The sequence below is a fragment of the Pelophylax lessonae genome (genome assembly GCF_965119305.1).
Source record: "Pelophylax lessonae genome assembly, chromosome: 4".
NCBI classification, from domain to species: domain Eukaryota; kingdom Metazoa; phylum Chordata; class Amphibia; order Anura; family Ranidae; genus Pelophylax; species Pelophylax lessonae.
The window spans coordinates 130,179,105-130,198,699 of NC_138771.1; the positions used below are offsets into that span (position 1 = coordinate 130,179,105).

The following is a 19,595-nucleotide window of genomic DNA, read 5'->3' on the forward strand; positions in this document are numbered from 1 at the left end:
AAAAAGAACCGCATGTGTAGAAATAAATTCCCATACGGGAATGCCGATACTTGGTATCAGATGGTGATGTTTTTTGGGGTCTCTGAAGGACCACGGTCTAAGGGTCGCACAAGGCTTCCTCGGGGCCAGAGAGACCAAGACAGACTGATATTTCCCACTGCGGATTGGATCATGGCGGGCAGAACAGACTGACGGATGGACCAAACGATCAGGCTGACCACAATAACAGGTTGCCGCGGTGATGCCCACAGGATAATGTCAGAATAATGATACTGTGGTCTTCAGGGTATGAAGATGCATCTACGAATGCTTGGGCATTCACATGCTATACACATGATTAATATCTGTACGGTTATGTATTTACATACAATGATTTTTCCACAATAAATTGCTATCATTTTTATATTGAGTCCCTAAATTTGTCCTGACCATCTAACCTTTCTAGAGTTCTGATCCCTGGACAGAACACCTTTTTATATCTACGAATGCTTGCACTTATACTGGAAAATACCTCCAAACTATGCCAGCATGGCATTGGTAATTGCTTAGTCTACCACACTACCAGTGTACAAATAGCTTAAGTTGGGGCATCTCATTAGGATTATACATATCCCTCATATCTTATAGCGTAAACCGAAACTAAGTGAAAACTTGCTATGTAAACAAAACACATTCTAGTCTATACCTCCAATTAACCACCGGACCTCCAAAAGGTTTTACCCCCTTGCATTTTTTGCTATTCAGCACTGCATTACTTTAACTGGCAATTGCTCTGCAACACTGTAAACAAATTACATTTGTATCATTTTTTCACACAAATAGAGCTTTCTTTTGGTGGTATTTGATCACCATTGGGTTTTTTATTTTTTGCTGAGTAAACGAAAAAAAAAAAAGGTTAGAAATTTTTAAAAATAAAAATCCTGATATCTTCTACTCTTTTTTTAATAAAAACAAATCTAATTTCCTCATAAATTTAGGCCAAAAATGTATTCCGCTACATGTCTTGGGTAAAAAGGTAAAATCCCAAAAAAGCGTATATTAATTGGTTTGTGTAAACGTTATAGCACATACAAATTATGGTATATATATTTGAAAATTGATCAAATAGGATAAAAATACTTCCTATCAACTGACTAGATTACATTTAAATAAAAGCTACCAAAAAATGTAACTCTTTAGATCTTAGCTCCACTGCTTTACCACAACGTACCCTGCCTCTGTTGCCTCCCTTTCTGACGGTTCTGTGACTTTCGGCTGTACGAACGGAAAGCCTCTGTTTTCTGATACTGCTGCAGTTCCTTTGTGTACCGTTCCTTGTCTCTATCTGCTTCGTCCAGGTAGCGCTGCAACAATATACACAACTCAGTGTTGGAGAGTAAAAAACGATCTTGGTCCAGTGAGGACAGAGACACAGAAAACAGGAAAATGGATGGACTAACATGCTGATGAAGAGTCAGAGACAAACCAAAATATCAGTGGGCTGAGGATATGAATAAGTGCTGCGTTCTCTTGGGAATGTTGAAAGACCTTTAAACAACTTTTTCAGTAGTAGAGCCTTGTACTGTGTTAGCCATCAATTAATGCAGAAAGCCTGGATTTTAGGGGATAGAACTTATAAGAAAACTTGTAAAAAATTATTACTTTTTTTTTTTTTTGGGCTTTAGGTCCCAAACTGTAGTTGTAAAATGCTTAAGGAAGGGTCATAAAACCCTGAAAGCTTGCTATTTCTTTTTTTACAAATCCTGGTGAACACAGGGGGCTTCATTTACTACCCAACTAATAAGACACATAAAAGTTTGCATCTGGTTTGTCAGAACACCAAAGATAAGTGTACCTGTGCATGCAGCATGGGGCTCAGCAATTATTTTTAATTTAACAAGCTTCAAGATGCTTTCTTTACTCCCTTGGAACAGCTCCCACTTGGGAATGAAGAATACAGATCTTAAAGCAAATGTATAGTCTTTTCTAAATAGAAAGGTAAGATGTCAGCTTCAGAAAATCATATTATCAATGTTGTTCATTTTTAAAAAATCCTTGTTCCTAACAATAGTTTCTAAATTTATAGTGTATGAATATTGAGCAGCAAATGTTCATAATACATATGTAAACTCATAGTTCTGTTTTACTGCTACTCTTCACAAAGCAACTCTGTGGGCTAGCCCAGTGTTTCTCAACTCCAGTCCTCAGGGCACACTAAGAGTCAGTTCACACTACTCCGACTCGAAGTCGCCTGACTTTGGGCGACTAATGAAGTCGCCCATGCAGCGCGACTTCAGCGTGGCTTGCAACGACTTCTCATAATAGAAGTCAATGCAAGTCGCTCCGACTTTGCCAAAAAATAGTGCAGGAACCTTTTTCTAAGTCGGAGCGACTTGAGTCGCTCTGATTAGAACGGTTCCATTGCACAGCATTGGAAGCTACTTGTCAGGTGACCAAGTCGCCTGACAAGTCGGATCAGAGTGAACCGGCAGGGACAGGCCAGGTTTGCAAGAAAACTGAAATATATCACAGGTGATATCATTTGCTGCTCAGCGATTTCAGTATTCTAGTCTGCATCTCCCCAAGGTAATACCTAAAATTTGGCCTGTTAGTGTGCCCTGGGGACTGGAGTTGAGAAACACTGGGCTAGCCAACCCACTTAAAGCAACGCACTTCCAGTGGAAAATATTTACCCTGTCAAATGGCTAATCTATAAGGCCCCTTTCACATGAACGGACCAATCTGACCCTCTATTCTCCTCTATAGAGTAGCGGGTGTAAAGGGACATGATTTCCCGGACCTGGACATTATGGAAAATTACTGTAGTATATGCTCACTGAAAATAATTTGTACCTTCCCATTTAAATACTCTGGTCTAACAAATGTAAAAGTCAGTAAGTCCTGAGGCTTGATGGCACTGGCACTGTTAAATCATGCCAAAATCAATTGTTTGTTGTTATCTAAGGCAATTACACCATAAACCATGTCAAACCAGCACTCTTACACATCATATCACACAGAATGTACATTTGCATAGATACATAATCACACAAACACTACCCACTCAGTCACAAAACATATTTACATTCACAATACACGCTCATCTCCACCTCTAAGCTAAATGGAGAAGAATGGGGGAATGTTGGAGTCACAGGCAAAACACAGAAGCCAGCATCTATCTTTCTGCTGACATGAGGAAAGGTACCAACGTATTGCAAATATGGTATAACATTCTCTCCTGTCCTTAAAGAGTTGTCTGTGACAGAAAGGGTGAGATTTTTGGACCCTCAGGGTAGCATAAGGCTCCTGGGCTCCCAGCTGGATTGCACTGCACCAGATTACCAAATAATCTGCAATTTGCATATAATACTTGTGTTAAAAAATATGTTGTGAGGCTTTAAATCACAGAAATGCCTCTTTGCTTGTAGGGCTAAAAATAAAGCATTCAGGATGATTTCTACTTACATTGCCAAGTCAATAAGGAGCACAAAAGAATCCTGCATTTTATGGGCTACCATAGATCTCAGAACACCTAGTCACAACCAGCTGAATTGGTAAAAAAGCTGAAGAGCAGAACTGCAAACCTGGTTGGCGTACATATTTCATGGACATGTTTAGCACATAAACAGGTATATTTAATTGCTGCAGGTGACCAGCATTTGCTAGGAAAGCTATGAGAAGACCTAAAATGTATCTAACCCAAAGAACTAACAATATGATAAAATACTACAGCTTATCAGTCTCTAGCAGTAGAGGCTACATTAGTATATTTTTCTCTATCTTCACCTGATGATCCTATTTCTCATACACTTCCTGTAGTACAGTGGCAACACTCATTCCTCCACTGTACTGAATGTATGGAGGCGCAGCTTTGTTGACCCAGACTACTCTCACTCCGAAGCAGAGTAACCTTGGCAGGGCTGATGGGATTTTAGTGCAAAAGAGGCACTGGGGTTTATTTACTAAAGCTAGAAAGAGCAAAATTAGTCACAATTCTGCAGAGAAACCAATCAGCTTTAACCTCAGCTTGTTTAATAAAGCTTTAGCAATAAAACCTGGAAGCGGATTGGTTTCTCTGCAGAATTGTGACTAATTTTGCCCTCTCTAGCTTTAGTAAATAAACCCCACTGTGTTATCAGCTCACTAGAAAGTTTTGAACTCAACTTTCTGGCTGATCTACAGGTATTTTCTTGCACTTAGCAAACAGATAAACAAAACACTTTCAAAAGTGTATTTAAAGTGATTGTAAAACTTCAAATTCGTTTTTAATAAAATAATAAACATATTATAGTTACCTCCTCTATGAAATGGTTTTAAACAAAGCAGCCCCAATCTTGTTCTTCTGGGGTCCCCCACCGGTGCTCCTGGCTCCACCTCTTCGACAAGTGTCCACCATAGAAAGCCACTTTCTATAGATGGACTCTTGCAGGCTCGATCCCGAGCTGCCCTGTCTGTGTCTATAGGTACAAACATAGCACCTCAGGCCCGTCCCCTGATCATGGAATTAGAGTGACACCAGCAGGAGCCAATGGCTCCCACTGCTAGCAATCTGCCCAGTGAAGAAGGAGAAAGCAGAGAGAGCCACTGCTCTCATGCATAGCGCTGGATTAGGAGTGGGCTCATGTATAGGGGGGGCTGGGGACGGTCCCTCTGGCATAATTTGTTTACCCTAATGCAAAGAATGCGTCAGGGTAAAAAAAAAAAAAAAAAAACCTTAAGGCTTTAGAACCACTTTAACTGACCAAAAGGGAGCAAATAAGAGACGTTCACTGTCAGAGATTACATACGCTTTAAATAACTTGTCCAAGAGCATAATGCTATGTGAACATTTTTGTAATCACCTGTTTCTCATGAGTAGGCAACTTGCTCCACTCACTGCCAACAATTCTGGTAATTTCTGGAAATGGAACATCTGGGCGTTCAGCTCTTAACTGCTCCCGCCTTTCATTCATGAAGCGCACATAACCTGTAAGGGGTGCTTTAGGTGCATTGTTATCACGGGGGCTTCTCTTCCTCTTCCGCCCTTTGGTCCATCCTCCCCGCCGAGGTCTAGGTTGCTTATAGACAGAACAAACATATTTTAGTTGCCCTCTCAATGTCTTTTATATATAGTTATCAGTCTTTCAATAGCAGCAAAAGGAACATTTACATGTTAAATCCTGCGTAAAATTGTGGTGGCACATGGCCCCTATAAGGAACTAGGTTGACAGTGATGTAATACTGTATGATGTTCCTATTTTACACTTTTGATATAGGATTATTAGGAACATCTAACTCTAAATAATGAAACTATTATGCCTTATATCTAAAGCCAAAATTATTTATTTTCGTAGAAAATGGTTAAAACCTCTGTCAGGGTAGTGTTTGCTTTCTTAAAACCAAAGAAATTTCAAAACAAACTAAATGTTTTAGGGTGTCCCAGAGCTCTAATGTGTAACTTAATAAATAGTGCAAAATCCAGGAAATAACTTGCACACAATGTTCCAATGGATGGTCACTGGAGCACTGAGGGTTAAAAAACAAGTATGGTCAAAGCTTTTTGGCTGTCATTTTCTTGAGGTTTAGGAAGAATCCTGACAACATTGTCTGCATCCACCTGACTGCTTGATTGACAGGGCACACACCTGAGAGCCAGCTGTGCCCTAGCCTGATGCTGCCTCGAGTGCTGGAGGAGCAGAGCAGACAGTGGTGAGTAAAGCCGGACCAACCTTTTCTCGATCCGGTTATGGCCATTCCTGCTCGAGAGAAGTTGATCTAATGATTGACTTCTCTTGAATGGGAATGTTGGACAACTTTCACTCGATCTGTGCATGCAGCCAATTTGCCGCTGCATTATGCAGTGTCTTCTGACAGCCGAAGAGTCCCTGCTGTTAAAATACAATAGTGCAGCGGGGGAGAATTCCCCCATCCACCCTGCTTGTGTGGATGGGGGAATTCATTTATTTATTCATTTTGATCAGCCCAGCAGCCTTTCAAAGAAAAACAAAGCATTTATGACCAGTTTGACAGTCACTGCTCCCCACTGCAAGCAGACTGAGACTTGAATGATCAATGTCCATGTGATCACTTAGTTCTTGATCTTGGAGGCGGCGTGGGACAGCAGAAGTATGACACCAATGTTGTATGTAGGTTTTTTTTTACCAACCCCAAACTAAACTGGATGCACTGCTCATTTGGTCTGGCAGCACCATTGGAAAAGACAAGGAATGTCCACAATGGCATAAACCAAACACATTGGTCACACAACCTAGTGCATTAAGTGCAAACAATCTTTTAAAAATGAAAACCAAATTGTGGCACTCACAAACATCCAGTGTAAAAGAGCCGGTCACAGCCAGCTAGAGCAGGTATAATTTAAAGCCTACTGTAGCCAGCGGTCATGCCAACAGCAGGAAAGATTCTGCATCCAGGATGTAAGGCTCTGTTCACCTACTGGCGTATCGGATTGCAGCGATTCTGTACAAGAACTTCTTTTGGGAGACAGGTGTCCGCGATTCTGTTTGTGCGATTTTACCGCGATTCGTCTGGTGCCAATCATGGCAAAATCGCAATGCGTTTGAGGTTTTATTGCAAGTCACAGGAATCGCACGGGCGTCTGGCGATTTGCAATGATTTGGGATCGATTCTGCCCGTGATCCGATATGCCAGTATGTGAACGGAGCCCACGGGATTTGCCTAAGTTGCAAAAGCAACAGCATCATTATGGCTGCAGGACAGGAACCCCAAATGTAGGTTTGCCTTGCAATGCATTTTGTGGTTTTGCCCCTTTGTGAAGCCTATTAGTTTCTGAGACACTACTCTCTTTATAAAGTAAAAAAACACATCACTAAGATTACATCCCGTATTCAAATTAGTACACACACACATATATATATATATATATATATATATATATATATATATATATATACTTATACAGTATGTCACAAAAGTGAGTACACCCCTCACATTTTTGTAAATATTTTATTATATCGTTTCATGTGACAACACTGAGGAAATAATCAAGCAGTGAGTGTACAGCTTGTATAACAGTGTAAATTTGCTGTCCCCTCAAAACTATTCAACACACAGCCATTATTGTGTAAACCGCTGGCAACAAAAGTGAGTACACCCTTAAGTTAAAATGTCAAAATTCGGCCCAAAAGTGTCAATAATTTGGATGGCCACCATTATTTTCCAGCACTGCCTTAACCCTCTTGGGTATGGAGTTCACGAGAGCTTCACAGGTTGCCACTGGAGTCCTCTTCCACTCCTGTATAATGACATCACGGAGCTGGTGGATGTTAGAGACCTGCGCTCCTCCACCTTCCGTTTGAGAATGCCCCACAGATGCTCAATAGGGTTTAGGTCTGAAAACATGCTTGGCCAGTCCATCACCTTTACCCTCAGCTTCATAAGCAAGGCAGTGGTCGTCTTGGAGGTGTATTTGGGGTCGTTCTAATGTTGGAATACTGCCCTGCGGCTCAGTCTCTGAAGGGAGGGGATCATGCTCTGCTTCAGTATGTCACAGTAAATGTTGGCATTCATGGTTCCCTCAATGAACTTTAGCTCCCCAATGCCGGCAGCACTCATGCAGCCCCAGACCATGGCACTCCCACCACCATGCTTGACTGTAGGCAAGACACACTTGTCTTAGTACTCCTCACCTGGTTGCCGCCACACACCCTTCACACCATCTGAACCAAATAAGTTTATTGTGCATCATCTTTAGAAGAGGCTTCCTTCTGGGACGACAGCCATGCAGACCACTTTGATGTAGTGTGCGGCGTATGGTCTGAGCACTGACCGGCTGACCCCCCCACCCCTTCAACCTCTGCAGCAATGCTGGCAGCACTCATACATCTATTTCCCAAAGACAACCTCTGGATATGAGGCTGAGCATGTGCACTCAACCTCTTTGGTCGATCGTGGCGAGGCCTGTTCTGAGTGGAACCTGTAATTTTAAACTGCTGTATGGTCTCAGTTTCAGGGTCTTGGCAATCGTCTTATAGCCTAGGCCATCTTTATGTAGAGCAGCAATTCTTTTTTCAGATCCTCAGCGAGTTCTTTGCCATGAGGTGCCATGTTTAACTTCCAGTGACGAGTATGAGAAAGTGAGAACGATAACACCAAATTTAACACACCATCTCCCCATTCACACCTGAGACCTTGTAACACTAACGAGTCACATGACACTGGGGAGGGAAAATGGCTAATTGGGCCCAATTTGGACACTTTCACTTGGGGGGGTACTCACTTTTGTTGCCAGCGGTTTAGACATTAATGGATGTGCATTGAGTTAATTTTGAGGGGACAGCACATTTATAGTTATACAAGCTGTACACTCACTACTTTACATTGTAGCAAAGTGTCATTTCTTCAGCGCATCACACGGCTCCCTTTTTATTTTTTTTATTTTAAAAACTTTATGTGAAGCGTACACTTTATTCACTGCATTGTAGGGCAGCAAAACATGCTCCGCTGCCTAACAATACAATGTGGTTGGATGTGGTGCTCTGCGAAAAAATGCAGCATGTCTGTCATGGGACACATAGGAAACAAATGTGTGTTTCTGCAGTGACAGACGTTTTATAATGCGGTAAAATGTTTGCCATCGCATATAGTGTGAATTAGCCCTTAGCCAAAGGGGAAAAAAAACATTATTTATTGAAATAAAACTTTGATCAAGAGCCTAAACCAATTTGGCCACTAGATGGAGTTCATTCACATCCTTTAAATAATTAAACAATAACTTTACATTTATAAAATGGATAGTTGTTATACAAAAGAACAGATTATATTACATATATCACACTCTTCGTCTGAGATAAAAAAAAAAAAAAAAATGTAAAACCCCCCAAAAGGAATAAAAAAATAATACCTAAACTCCTGATTATTATTAAAATAGCAATAACATGATAAATAGGTATACAAGATAAATAAAATGTATATATCATTTTTTTTATAAATTATCTTATTTATCCATTTTTTTATTATCATACTATTTCATTATTAACTAGGATTTTTGTCAGGTATAATTTTTCAGATTTTGCGCTATTAATATAGTTCAGGCGAAGATGTGATTAAGATAAAGAGTTCTTTTTAAATATTTATAACATGTGAATTAACTCAATCTAATGTGTTTAGGCTCCTAATAGAAGTTTTGTTATTTGTTATTTATATGGTAATTTTTGTATTAATTGATGATTTTCGTGCATTCCGTATCGTATGAATAATGGTTTGACTAATTATATACATACATCTTTTAAATGATATGTACTAAATTTCACTTGTTAATAGGATTCAGTTTAAATTATGTGATAGTAGTATACTATACTAGTAATATATGTATGATATAAACTATCTTTTTGTATAACAAGTATCCATTGGATAAGTAGAAGTGTAAAGTTACTGTTTAATTTTTTATAAGATGTGAATTATCTCCATCTAGTGGCCAAAATGATGTAAACTCTTCATAGAAGTTTGTTATTTATGTATTTATTTTTAATGAATTGATGATTGTTATTCATTCCCTATGACTAATGGTTAAACTATTTATATACCTTTTTTAAACGGGATGTATTAATTTGCAGTTGTAGATAGGATTCAGCCTAAGTGAAGAATTAGTAGAATTAGTATAATTTGTGTATATATATATATATATATATATATATATATATATATATATATATATACACACACACACACAGTGCCTTGCGAAAGTATTCGGCCCCCTTGAACTTTTCGACCTTTTGCCACATTTCAGGCTTCAAACATAAAGATATAAAACTGTAATTTTTTGTGAAGAATCAACAAGTGGGACACAATCATGAAGAGGAACGAAATTTATTGGATATTTCAAACTTTTTTAACAAATAAAAAACTGAAAAATTGGGCGTGCAAAATTATTCAGCCCCCTTAAGTTAATACTTTGTAGCGCCACCTTTTGCTGCGATTACAGCTGTAAGTCGCTTGGGGTATGTCTCTATCAGTTTTGCACATCGAGAGACTGAAATTTTTGCCCATTCCTCCTTGCAAAACAGATCAAGCTCAGTGAGGTTGGATGGAGAGCTTTTGTGAACAGTTTTAAGTTCTTTCCACAGATTCTCGATTGGATTCAGGTCTGGACTGTGACTTGGCCATTCTAACACCTGGATATGTTTATTTGTGAACCATTCCATTGTAGATTTTGCTTTATGTTTTGGATCATTGTCTTGTTGGAAGACAAATCTCCGTCCCAGTCTCAGGTCTTTTGCAGACTCCATCAGGTTTTCTTCCAGAATGGTCCTGTATTTGGCTCCATCCATCTTCCCATCAATTTTAACCATCTTCCCTGTCCCTGCTGAAGAAAAGCAGGCCCAAACCATGATGCTGCCACCACCATGTTTGACAGTGGGGATGTTGTGTTCAGGGTGATGAGCTGTGTTGCTTTTACGCCAAACATAACGTTTTGCATTGTTGCCAAAAAGTTTGATTTTGGTTTCATCTGACCAGAGCACCTTCTTCCACATGTTTGGTGTGTCTCCCAGGTGGCTTGTGGCAAACTTTAAACAACACTTTTTATGGATATCTTTAAGAAATGGCTTTCTTCTTGCCACTCTTCCATAAAGGCCAGATTTGTGCAGTATACGACTGATTGTTGTCCTATGGACAGAGTCTCCCACCTCAGCTGTAGATCTCTGCAGTTCATCCAGAGTGATCATGGGCCTCTTGGCTGCATCTCTGATCAGTCTTCTCCTTGTATGAGCTGAAAGTTTAGAGGGACGGCCAGGTCTTCGTAGATTTGCAGTTGTCTGATACTCCTTCCATTTCAATATTATCGCTTGCACAGTGCTCCTTGGAATGTTTAAAGCTTGGGAAATCTTTTTGTATCCAAATCCAGCTTTAAACTTCTCCACAACAGTATCTCGGACCTGCCTGGTGTGTTCCTTGTTCTTCATGATGCTCTCTGCGCTTTAAACGGACCTCTGAGACTATCACAGTGCAGGTGCATTTATACGGAGACTTGATTACACACAGGTGGATTCTATTTATCATCATTAGTCATTTAGGTCAACATTGGATCATTCAGAGATCCTCACTGAACTTCTGGAGAGAGTTTGCTGCACTGAAAGTAAAGGGGCTAAATAATTTTGCACGCCAAATTTTTCAGTTTTTCATTTGTTAACAAAGTTTGCAATATCCAATAAATTTCATTAAACTTCATGATTGTGTCCCACTTGTTGATTCTTCACTAAAAATTACAGTTTTATATCTTTATGTTTGAAGCCTGAAATGTGGCAAAAGGTCGAAAAGTTCAAGGGGGCCGAATACTTTCGCAAGGCACTGTATATCAGGACCAAAAGGCATGACAGAGGGGCGGAACCCCAAAAAGGCCTTCCCAGTCAACCTTACACCCTGAATTGTGCATAGGATTTCTGACCTGCAGCCGTGTGGACATTATTTTTTCTTTTTGTATCTTACGTTTGGGATTCCCATTCACTTTCTGAGGAAATCCACAACAGCAAGAGAACAAAAATCCCCCCAAAATAAGAGAAAATTCTTGTACAGTTGTCATTGAAGTAGGTTTCCCCAGTAGAAGATCTCCACTCACATCCTGTTCTGGTGATAACTGTAACATTTTAGCTTTTCCAACATTTTCTAACAATTGTTACAAGGACAAAAGAGAGGATCAATCTCCTCAGTGGGGACACAGACAAAAAATAAAACCAAATTATAACCCTTACACTACTCTAAAAAAAAAAAAAAAAAATCCTTTTGGCTTTAGATACACTTTAACAGAAGAAATCCCATAACATCGTAGATTTGATGTCGCTTTGGATTTCTCTGCATACCATCTACCATACTACACCCACATTCAAATCTCATTCATCAGGATGTGTTAATGTAACTGGTAAAGAAACCACTGAAACCTAATCTAAGCAGTAAAAAAAAAAAGAAAACCAATTCACTCTCCTAAAACAGTTTCTACAGGTTTTCGTAGTTGCTGGACAGTTTCTTATATCCCTCAGTGACTACTGATGAGATCTTTGTGTTGGAGTTCCTGGATCTGCACACTTGATGTGGCCATTATGATGGGGCTCTCACTTTTCTGCTTTGATTTACCATTTCTTTAATGTAATGAAGGATGTGACAGGAGATGCCAGAACACATAAAGGTGGACAGAAACACTAAAACTCCAGGTGTGCAGGAATAAAAGCCAGGAATCAGAGAAGAAGATCATGCTGCTGATGTATTGAAGATATTAAAGAAACCCGGATTCTGTCTCAACCCACCAGGCTCCACCTATAGCTAAAAAATAATTTTTGGACAATCAATGCATTAAACTATTTTACTATGCCATTCTAAAGGGGCTTTTTAAGTACAATTTGAACAGGGTCAAAGTAACTAAGGTCTTTTTTATGCTGTGTCCGCTTTTTCTTAGTCATCACTATAGTATGCGACCACAAAAAAATTTGTATGTCTTCAAAATTAAATCCACATCCGGACATGGACTGCCTCATATAAAAATACACTATATTGTCAAAAGTATTGGGACGTCTGCCTTTACATGCACATGAACTTTAATGGCATCCCCTTAGTCCTAGGGTTCAATGTTGAGTTGACCCACCCTTTGCAGCTTTAACAGCTTCAACTCTTCTGGAAAGGCTGCCCACCAGGTTTAGGAGTGTGTCTATGAGAACATTTGACCATTCTTCCAGAAACACATTTGTGAGGTCAGGCACCGATGTTGGTCGAGATGGCCTGGCTCACAGTCTCCGCTCTAATTAATCCCAATAGTGTTCTATCGGGTTTAGGTCAGGACTCTGTGCAGGCCAGTCAAGTTCCTGCACCCCAAACTCGCTCATCCATGTCTTTATGGACCTTGCTTTGTGTACTGGTGCACAGTCATGTTGGAATAGGAAGGGGCCATCCCCAAACTGTTCCTACAAAGTTAGGAGCATGAAATTGTCCAAAAAGTCTTGGTATACTGAGGCCTTAAGCATTCCCTTCACTGGAACTAAAGGGCCAAGCCCAACCCCTGAAAAACAACCCACACCCTAATCAGCCTCCAGCAAATGATTTAAACCAGTGCACAAAGCAAGGTCCATAAAGACATAGATGAGCGAGTCTGGGGTGGAGGAACATGACTGGCCTGACCTCAACCTGATAGAACACCTTTGGGATGAATTAGAGCAGAGACTGCGAGCCAGGCCTTCCGTCTAATATTAGTGCCTGACCTCACAAATGCATTTCTGGAAGAATGATCAAACATTCCCATGGACACACTCCTAAACCTTGTGAACAGCCTTCCCAGAAGAGTTGAAGCTGTTATAGCTGCAAAGGGTGGATCAACTCAATATTGAACCCTACAGACTAAGACTGGGATGCCATTAAAGTTTGTGTGCATGTAAAGGCAGGTGTCCCAATACTTTTGACAATATAGTGTATATAGGGCAAAATTGACTTCTTTTTTAAACACATTTCCCTAGTTCCCTTCAGCCCTCCCTTCCATCATCTCTCGCTCACCTCTTCCTCCGGTCTTCGCTCTCCCCCTTCTAACAAGTGCTGCTGCTCTGTGAGCTGATGCTGCAACTGATGATCTTGGTCCTCTTGCTGGGAGCTCGGAGGATGTGGAGTTCCATGGGCTTTAGAGAGATCAGTCACTTGAGTACTAATGGAAAAAGAGGAAAATAAATAGAAAACAGCGTTGACATCCATCCTAACTTTACAGCATTGTGCTGAATCTTGAGCATGTGAATAACGGATGTAAGGGTTAAAGTAGAACTAAAGTCAAAGCTTATTTTACATTTTGGATAGAGTAAGGGGGGGCTATAACCCCTGCTAATTTGTTTTTGCCATTTGTTTTATTTTTGGAGAGATTTACCTTTACTCCCTGTCCCATAGCCAAAACAAGAAGTGAGAGAAAATCCTTCCAAATTGAGAGAATCCCTGGCTGTCACCAGAAATAGTGTCCCCTTTTGGAAGAGTTCCCCGCTATTCCTGTTCTGGTGACAACCCAAATTTTTGATTTTCTTTTACTTTCACTCTCAGTGAGAACAGTAAATAGGACTCCGAATAGGGGGCCAGGCGGCAGCAAAAAAAAAAAAACATTACAGGTGTTCTAATCCCCCTCCAGTCTATACAAAATCCAAAAACCATAAAAATGTTTTACCTTTAGTTATACTTTAGTTCTCAGTTCAAGAAGGCAGAGGACAAGGATCTGATGTCACACACTGCACAGCACAGCACAGAGCTGATCATAATCTGAGAACTGAGTGAAGGAAAAGGACAACATCCCCCCTCCACCCACCTCTTCTTAGTCTCACTAGGAAACATGCACATCTGAGGCTGTCAATCACCTGCTGTGTGCTGGGGGGTGGGGCTGTCTCCAAGGATTGCCTGGTGTTCGGACAACTGTCGGACGTGCCTCCCTAGATAGCAGAGCAGACAGGATTCACACGAAGTACTATAAACTGAGCCAAGTATATACTATATGAGGCTATATGTTTTGTTCAGGGCTTGACAAATTTGCTTTAAATCTAGGAGCCACCTAAAAAAGTAAGATTTTTTTTTTTTTTAGCGTAGCATAGGTTGGCAGTGCCTGGAGCAAGGCCCCAATTTGTGCCCCCAACCCCCCCTAATCCTAACTTACTTACAGCAGAGCGGCCAGCCAATAACCCCAACATAAGTAAAGAAGAAAAGCAAAAACTTTAGCTCTGCTGTGGCTTTTTTTAGTTTTTAGATTTTAAAGATTATCTCCACCTTCACACCTAAAAAAAAAAAAAAAAAGACCCTCCTAACAGCCTCCTCACTGCTGCCATCCCCTGTACACTTATCTGTCTTGTGTAACGGTCACCTGCCGCCGCGCTGCCCGCGGTCACCGGTGTGCATCCCCGTACACTTGAAAAATGCATATACAGAGCCCTGGAAGCTGTGTAGAATCATCATCTTTGCAAGGGCTCCAGGCTATTGGTTAGCGTGGTCATGTGACAGTGCTGACCAATAAGAGTCTCTTCTTTTGTCTTGGAAGAATGAACACACTCTCTTTGGTCAGTTCTTTCACATGACCATGCTAACCAAAGGGCAGGAGTCCATGCAAAGTTTATGCTTCTACACAGCTTTCAGGGCTGCCTACAGAGATGCATACTGACGACCGTAGCGGCAGATGATGTTACACAAGACAGATAAGTGCACAGGGGACAGCAACATGGAGGAAGCTGTTAGGAGGGTCTTAATGGTGTCAACAGTGAATGGGCTGACAAAAGCCCAGGCGCCAGGATGCAATTTCTAGTCGCCATGGCGACCTGGTGCCTGGGATTTGTCGAGCCCTGGTTTTGTTCATTTTCATTTCAGAAGTTTACAATCACATTAAACTCTCACACCTGTATAAAAATGCTATATGCGTTTTTAACAAAATGTATATGATTTTTCTAACACAATGGAAGATATAGGCCCTGAGTGAAGAAACAGAAAAAAAGGGTATAAGGGCTGATTATGGTTAACTAGGAACAGATTTTATTAAATAACTTTTTCTGTAACTTTTGAGGTTGCTTTAAAGTGATGCTAAAGCCAAAAACTGTTTTTTACCGTAATGCATTTCTTGCATTAAGTAAAAAATATTTTCTATTTTTCTGTCCTTCCCCTTCCTGTGTGAAGAGGAAGAAAGGGGAAAAAGAGATCCAACGCTGTGCACGGCTGCATCTCTTCTCCCCTCTCTTCTTCCTAACACAGGGACTGCAGGTAAAAACCTGAGCACAGGGGATACACCCCTAGGAACGAAAGATTTTATTTTTTAGGGTATACTGGGTACGTCCAAGGTCCTTTTTTGGCTAGTGTTACAGTGAAACAATTCTCATACAAGCCTTTAATTTTTCCAGTATTCCATGCCTTGTAAAAATCCATGAATAAAAAGAAAACAAATCAATAAATATATAAAACAAATCAAGGTAGATGTAGGAATATAGGGAGACTCACACAGTAAAGGCATTAACTCAGTGCGGAGGATACCACTGTCTGAGATAATTACTGCTGACAAAAGAAGAGGGCACGCACTCACCTGGGTCCCCAAAAACTCACACCAAAACTGATAATGTTAATTTTAGGTACATTTGGAAATCACGTGGTAAACTTACCCAGGGAATGGTGGATCTACATTCTCCTTGCTGTCCTCAACTTCACCACCAGGTGGAACAACAGAAGCAGCACCCTCCATCTAAAAAAGTATAGGAAACCTAATTACATGGTTCAATCTCTACACCACTTATTTTATAGTAGCCTTTTAATCATAGATGAATATGTGAAATAATTTTCAGGTCTCAAGAAACTCCTACCTAAACTATTTTTACAGCTCATGATGAATGAGAGACATAATGAATTAAAGAATGCGGTATATTACTCCCTCCCCCCTCCCTTCAAAAGAAAAAAAACAAACACAGAAAAGAAATGCAGCCAGTGAAAAAATAATCGCTGTGTCCACTTACATTGATGGTCAGTAGAAGGTGAGGTCAGTGGGACACATGACCTTACATTGCTAGTCAATGTAGTGCACCTTTAAATTGGTGGTAAACATGTGAGACACGTGCCCCTTACTGGCCAGTGCAGTGGATTTTTAAATTGGTAGTCAGTGTGAACCATTCCCCTTACATTATTGTTCAGTGAAGTGCAACTTTACATTGGTGGTTAGTGGGACACATGATCCTTTCATTACTGGTCAATCAATGTAGTGCCCCTTCACGTTGGTGGTCAGTGGGAATTGTGACCCTTACAGTGCTAATAATTGTAGTGAATCTTTATATTGATAGTCCATGTGAACAATGCTCAGTAGGAGTATCACACTAACATTGATGGCCAGTGACAAAAAAGCCCCATTACAGTGCCTTGTAAAAGTATTCATACCCCTTGAAATTTTCCACATTTTGTCATGTTACAACTGTCTTTTATTGGGATTTTATGTGATAGACCAACACAAAGTGGCACATAAGTGTGAAGTGAAAGGAAAATGAAATATGTTTTTCAAAGTTTTTTTACAAAATAAAAAAATCTAAAAAGTGCGGCATGCATTTGTATTCAGCCCCCCTGAGTCAATAATTTGTAGAACCACCTTTCACTGCAATTACAGCTGCAAGTCTTTTTGGGGATATCTCTACCAGCTTTGTACATCTAGAGAGTGAAAACTGTACCTATTCTTCTTTGCAAAATAGCTCAAGCTGTCACATTGGATGGAGAGCACCTGTGAATAGCAGTTTTCAAGTCTTGCCACAGATTCTCAATTGGATTTAGGTCTGGACTTTGACTGGGCCATTCTAACACATGAATATGCTTTGATCTAAACCATTCCAATGTAGCTCTGGCTGTGGGTTTAGGGTCATTGTCCTGCTGAAAGGTGAATCTCCACCCCAGTCTCATGTCTTTTGCAGACTCTTAACAGGTTTTCTTCTAAGATTGCCCTGTATTTGTCTCCATCCATTTTCCCATCAACTCTGACCAGCTTCCCTGTCCCTGCTGAAGAAAAGCATCCCCACAACATGATGCTGCCATCACCATGTTTCACAGTAGAGAAGGGGTGTTCAGGGTGATGTGCAGTGTTAGTATTCCACCACACATAGCGTTTTGCTTTTAGGCCAGAAATTTCAATTTTGGTCTCATCTGACCATAGCACCTTATTCCACATGTCTGCTGTGTCCCCCACATGGCTTCTCCCAAACTGCAAATGGGACCTCTTATGGCTTTCTTCCTGTCACTCGTTCATAAAGGCCAGATTTGTGGAGTGTACAACTAATATTTGTCCTGTGGACAGATTCTCCCACCTGAGCTGTGGATCTCTGCAGCTCCACCAGTTACCATGGGCCTCTTGGCTGCTTCTTTGATTAATGCTCTCCTTGTCCAGTCTTTCAGTTTAGGTGGACGGCCATGACTTGGTAGGTTTGCAGTTGTGCCATACTCTTTCCATTTTCGGATAATGGATTTAACAGTGCTCCATGAGATGTTCAAAGATTGGGATATTTTTTTATTACCTAACCTGGCTTTAAACCTCTAAACTGTACCCCTGGCCTGTCTGGTGTGTTCCCTGGCCTTCATGATGCTGTTTGTTCAATAAGGGTCTCCAACAAACCTCTGAGGGCTTCACAGAACAGCTGTATTTATACTGAGATTGAATTACACACAGGTAGACTTTATTTACTAATTAGGTGACTTCTGAAGGCAAAAGGTTCCATTAGACTTTAGTTAGGGGTATCAGAGTAAAGGAGTCTGAATAAAAATGCACGGCACACTTTTCAGATATTTGTAAAAAAAATTTAAAAACCATTTATCATTTACCTTGAACTTCACAATAATGTGCCACTTTGTGTTGGCCTATCACATAAAATCCCAATAAAATAGATTTACATTTTTGATTGTAATATGACAAAATGTGGCCAAATTCAAGGGGTATGAATAATTTTTCAAGGCACTGTACATTGTGGATCAGAGGGAAGAAATGTGTACAGACATCAGAGACTGGAAGCGAGGCTATACTGGCCCCATGCTGCTGGTTCTTCATAGTGAAGCTGTGGTCAAAACTATGCAGGCATGGTCAGGCAGGAGATCGCGGAACCCATAGATAATTTGGAAGAACCATAGGGTTCCATCAAACTCTGGTTGAGAACGGCTGCTTTACACTGGTATAAACTAGGCAAGCATGAAAAATAAAACATCCACTGAATAACAAATCAGGTTATTTTCTCTTCATTTTCTATGGCAGTTAATCATTTCTGACGCTTTATGTAAACAGGCAGATACAATGAAATCAGCTATATTTAACCATACTCCATGCATGATTGCAGAGAATTGTATACCTAATGTATAACCACAGGTCTATTCCTGCTGATTTCAATGACTTTTCATCACATGGACTTGCAGACACATCTCAGATCTACTTTGAAATTGTCAAAAACATGAAAGGACAGTTTCAGCAGCTTAGCAGGTTGTCCATTACAGGCATCATTTCAGAGGCTGCATGCTGACAACCAAAAGAAATGTCTAGAGTCTAAAATGTGCGGGACTGACCACTTTAAAATGTACTAAACTAGAGGCACTTATTTTTTTAAAAAAAGCCCGTTATGCATAAAATAAATAATAAATGATAACGGATATTGTATTAGCCGAAAAAAATGTCTACCTGTCTACAGAGAGTTCTTAGATACTGAACAAATTGTCCTTATTCATAGCCTATCAAGGTGCATAAAACAGATTCATTACACACAACAAGGCTGTATGACTGGGTAATGATGGGATGTCTGTTGGCTCTGTCTGATCTAGGCAGGTTAAACCTTTTCAGGGAAGGAATTGAACGTCTGTGTGGATTTTCCCCCGCCGTCCATTATTGGGATGGATGTCTATGGTGTGGTTGTCTGCTGTGTGCTCCCCTCCCTTCTTCAAAGGCATAGACATCCCTCTCCCCAATTTCCCTCCCTCCCCTTCCTCTCTTATCCTCCCCTCCCCCCCATCCCATCTTTCCTTGCCTTCCCCTTGCCCCCCTTCTCAGTTTTCCTTTTACACACTCCCCCTCCCTCTTCTTCCCTTTCCCACCTTTTCCTTCCCCACATTCATTTCTCAGTTCCCCTTTTTTTCTCTTTCCCTTCCTTCTTTCTTTCTTCCACTATTCCTCTTTCTCA

At 40.5% G+C, this 19,595-nt stretch overlaps 1 protein-coding gene across 1 annotated transcript in view; it reads right to left on the minus strand.

The window, feature by feature from the left end:
* HMG20A (high mobility group 20A) overlaps positions 1 to 19,595 on the minus strand; it is a 59,325-nt gene that overhangs the window by 13,868 nt on the left and 25,862 nt on the right. The window contains exons 2-5 of the mRNA XM_082256402.1: positions 16,074 to 16,153; positions 13,468 to 13,612; positions 4,821 to 5,036; positions 1,211 to 1,343 (exon numbers count right to left, since the gene is read on the minus strand). Of these exons, the coding sequence (XP_082112528.1) occupies positions 1,211 to 1,343; positions 4,821 to 5,036; positions 13,468 to 13,612; positions 16,074 to 16,153 (574 nt within the window). The remainder of the gene's footprint in view (positions 1 to 1,210; positions 1,344 to 4,820; positions 5,037 to 13,467; positions 13,613 to 16,073; positions 16,154 to 19,595) is intronic.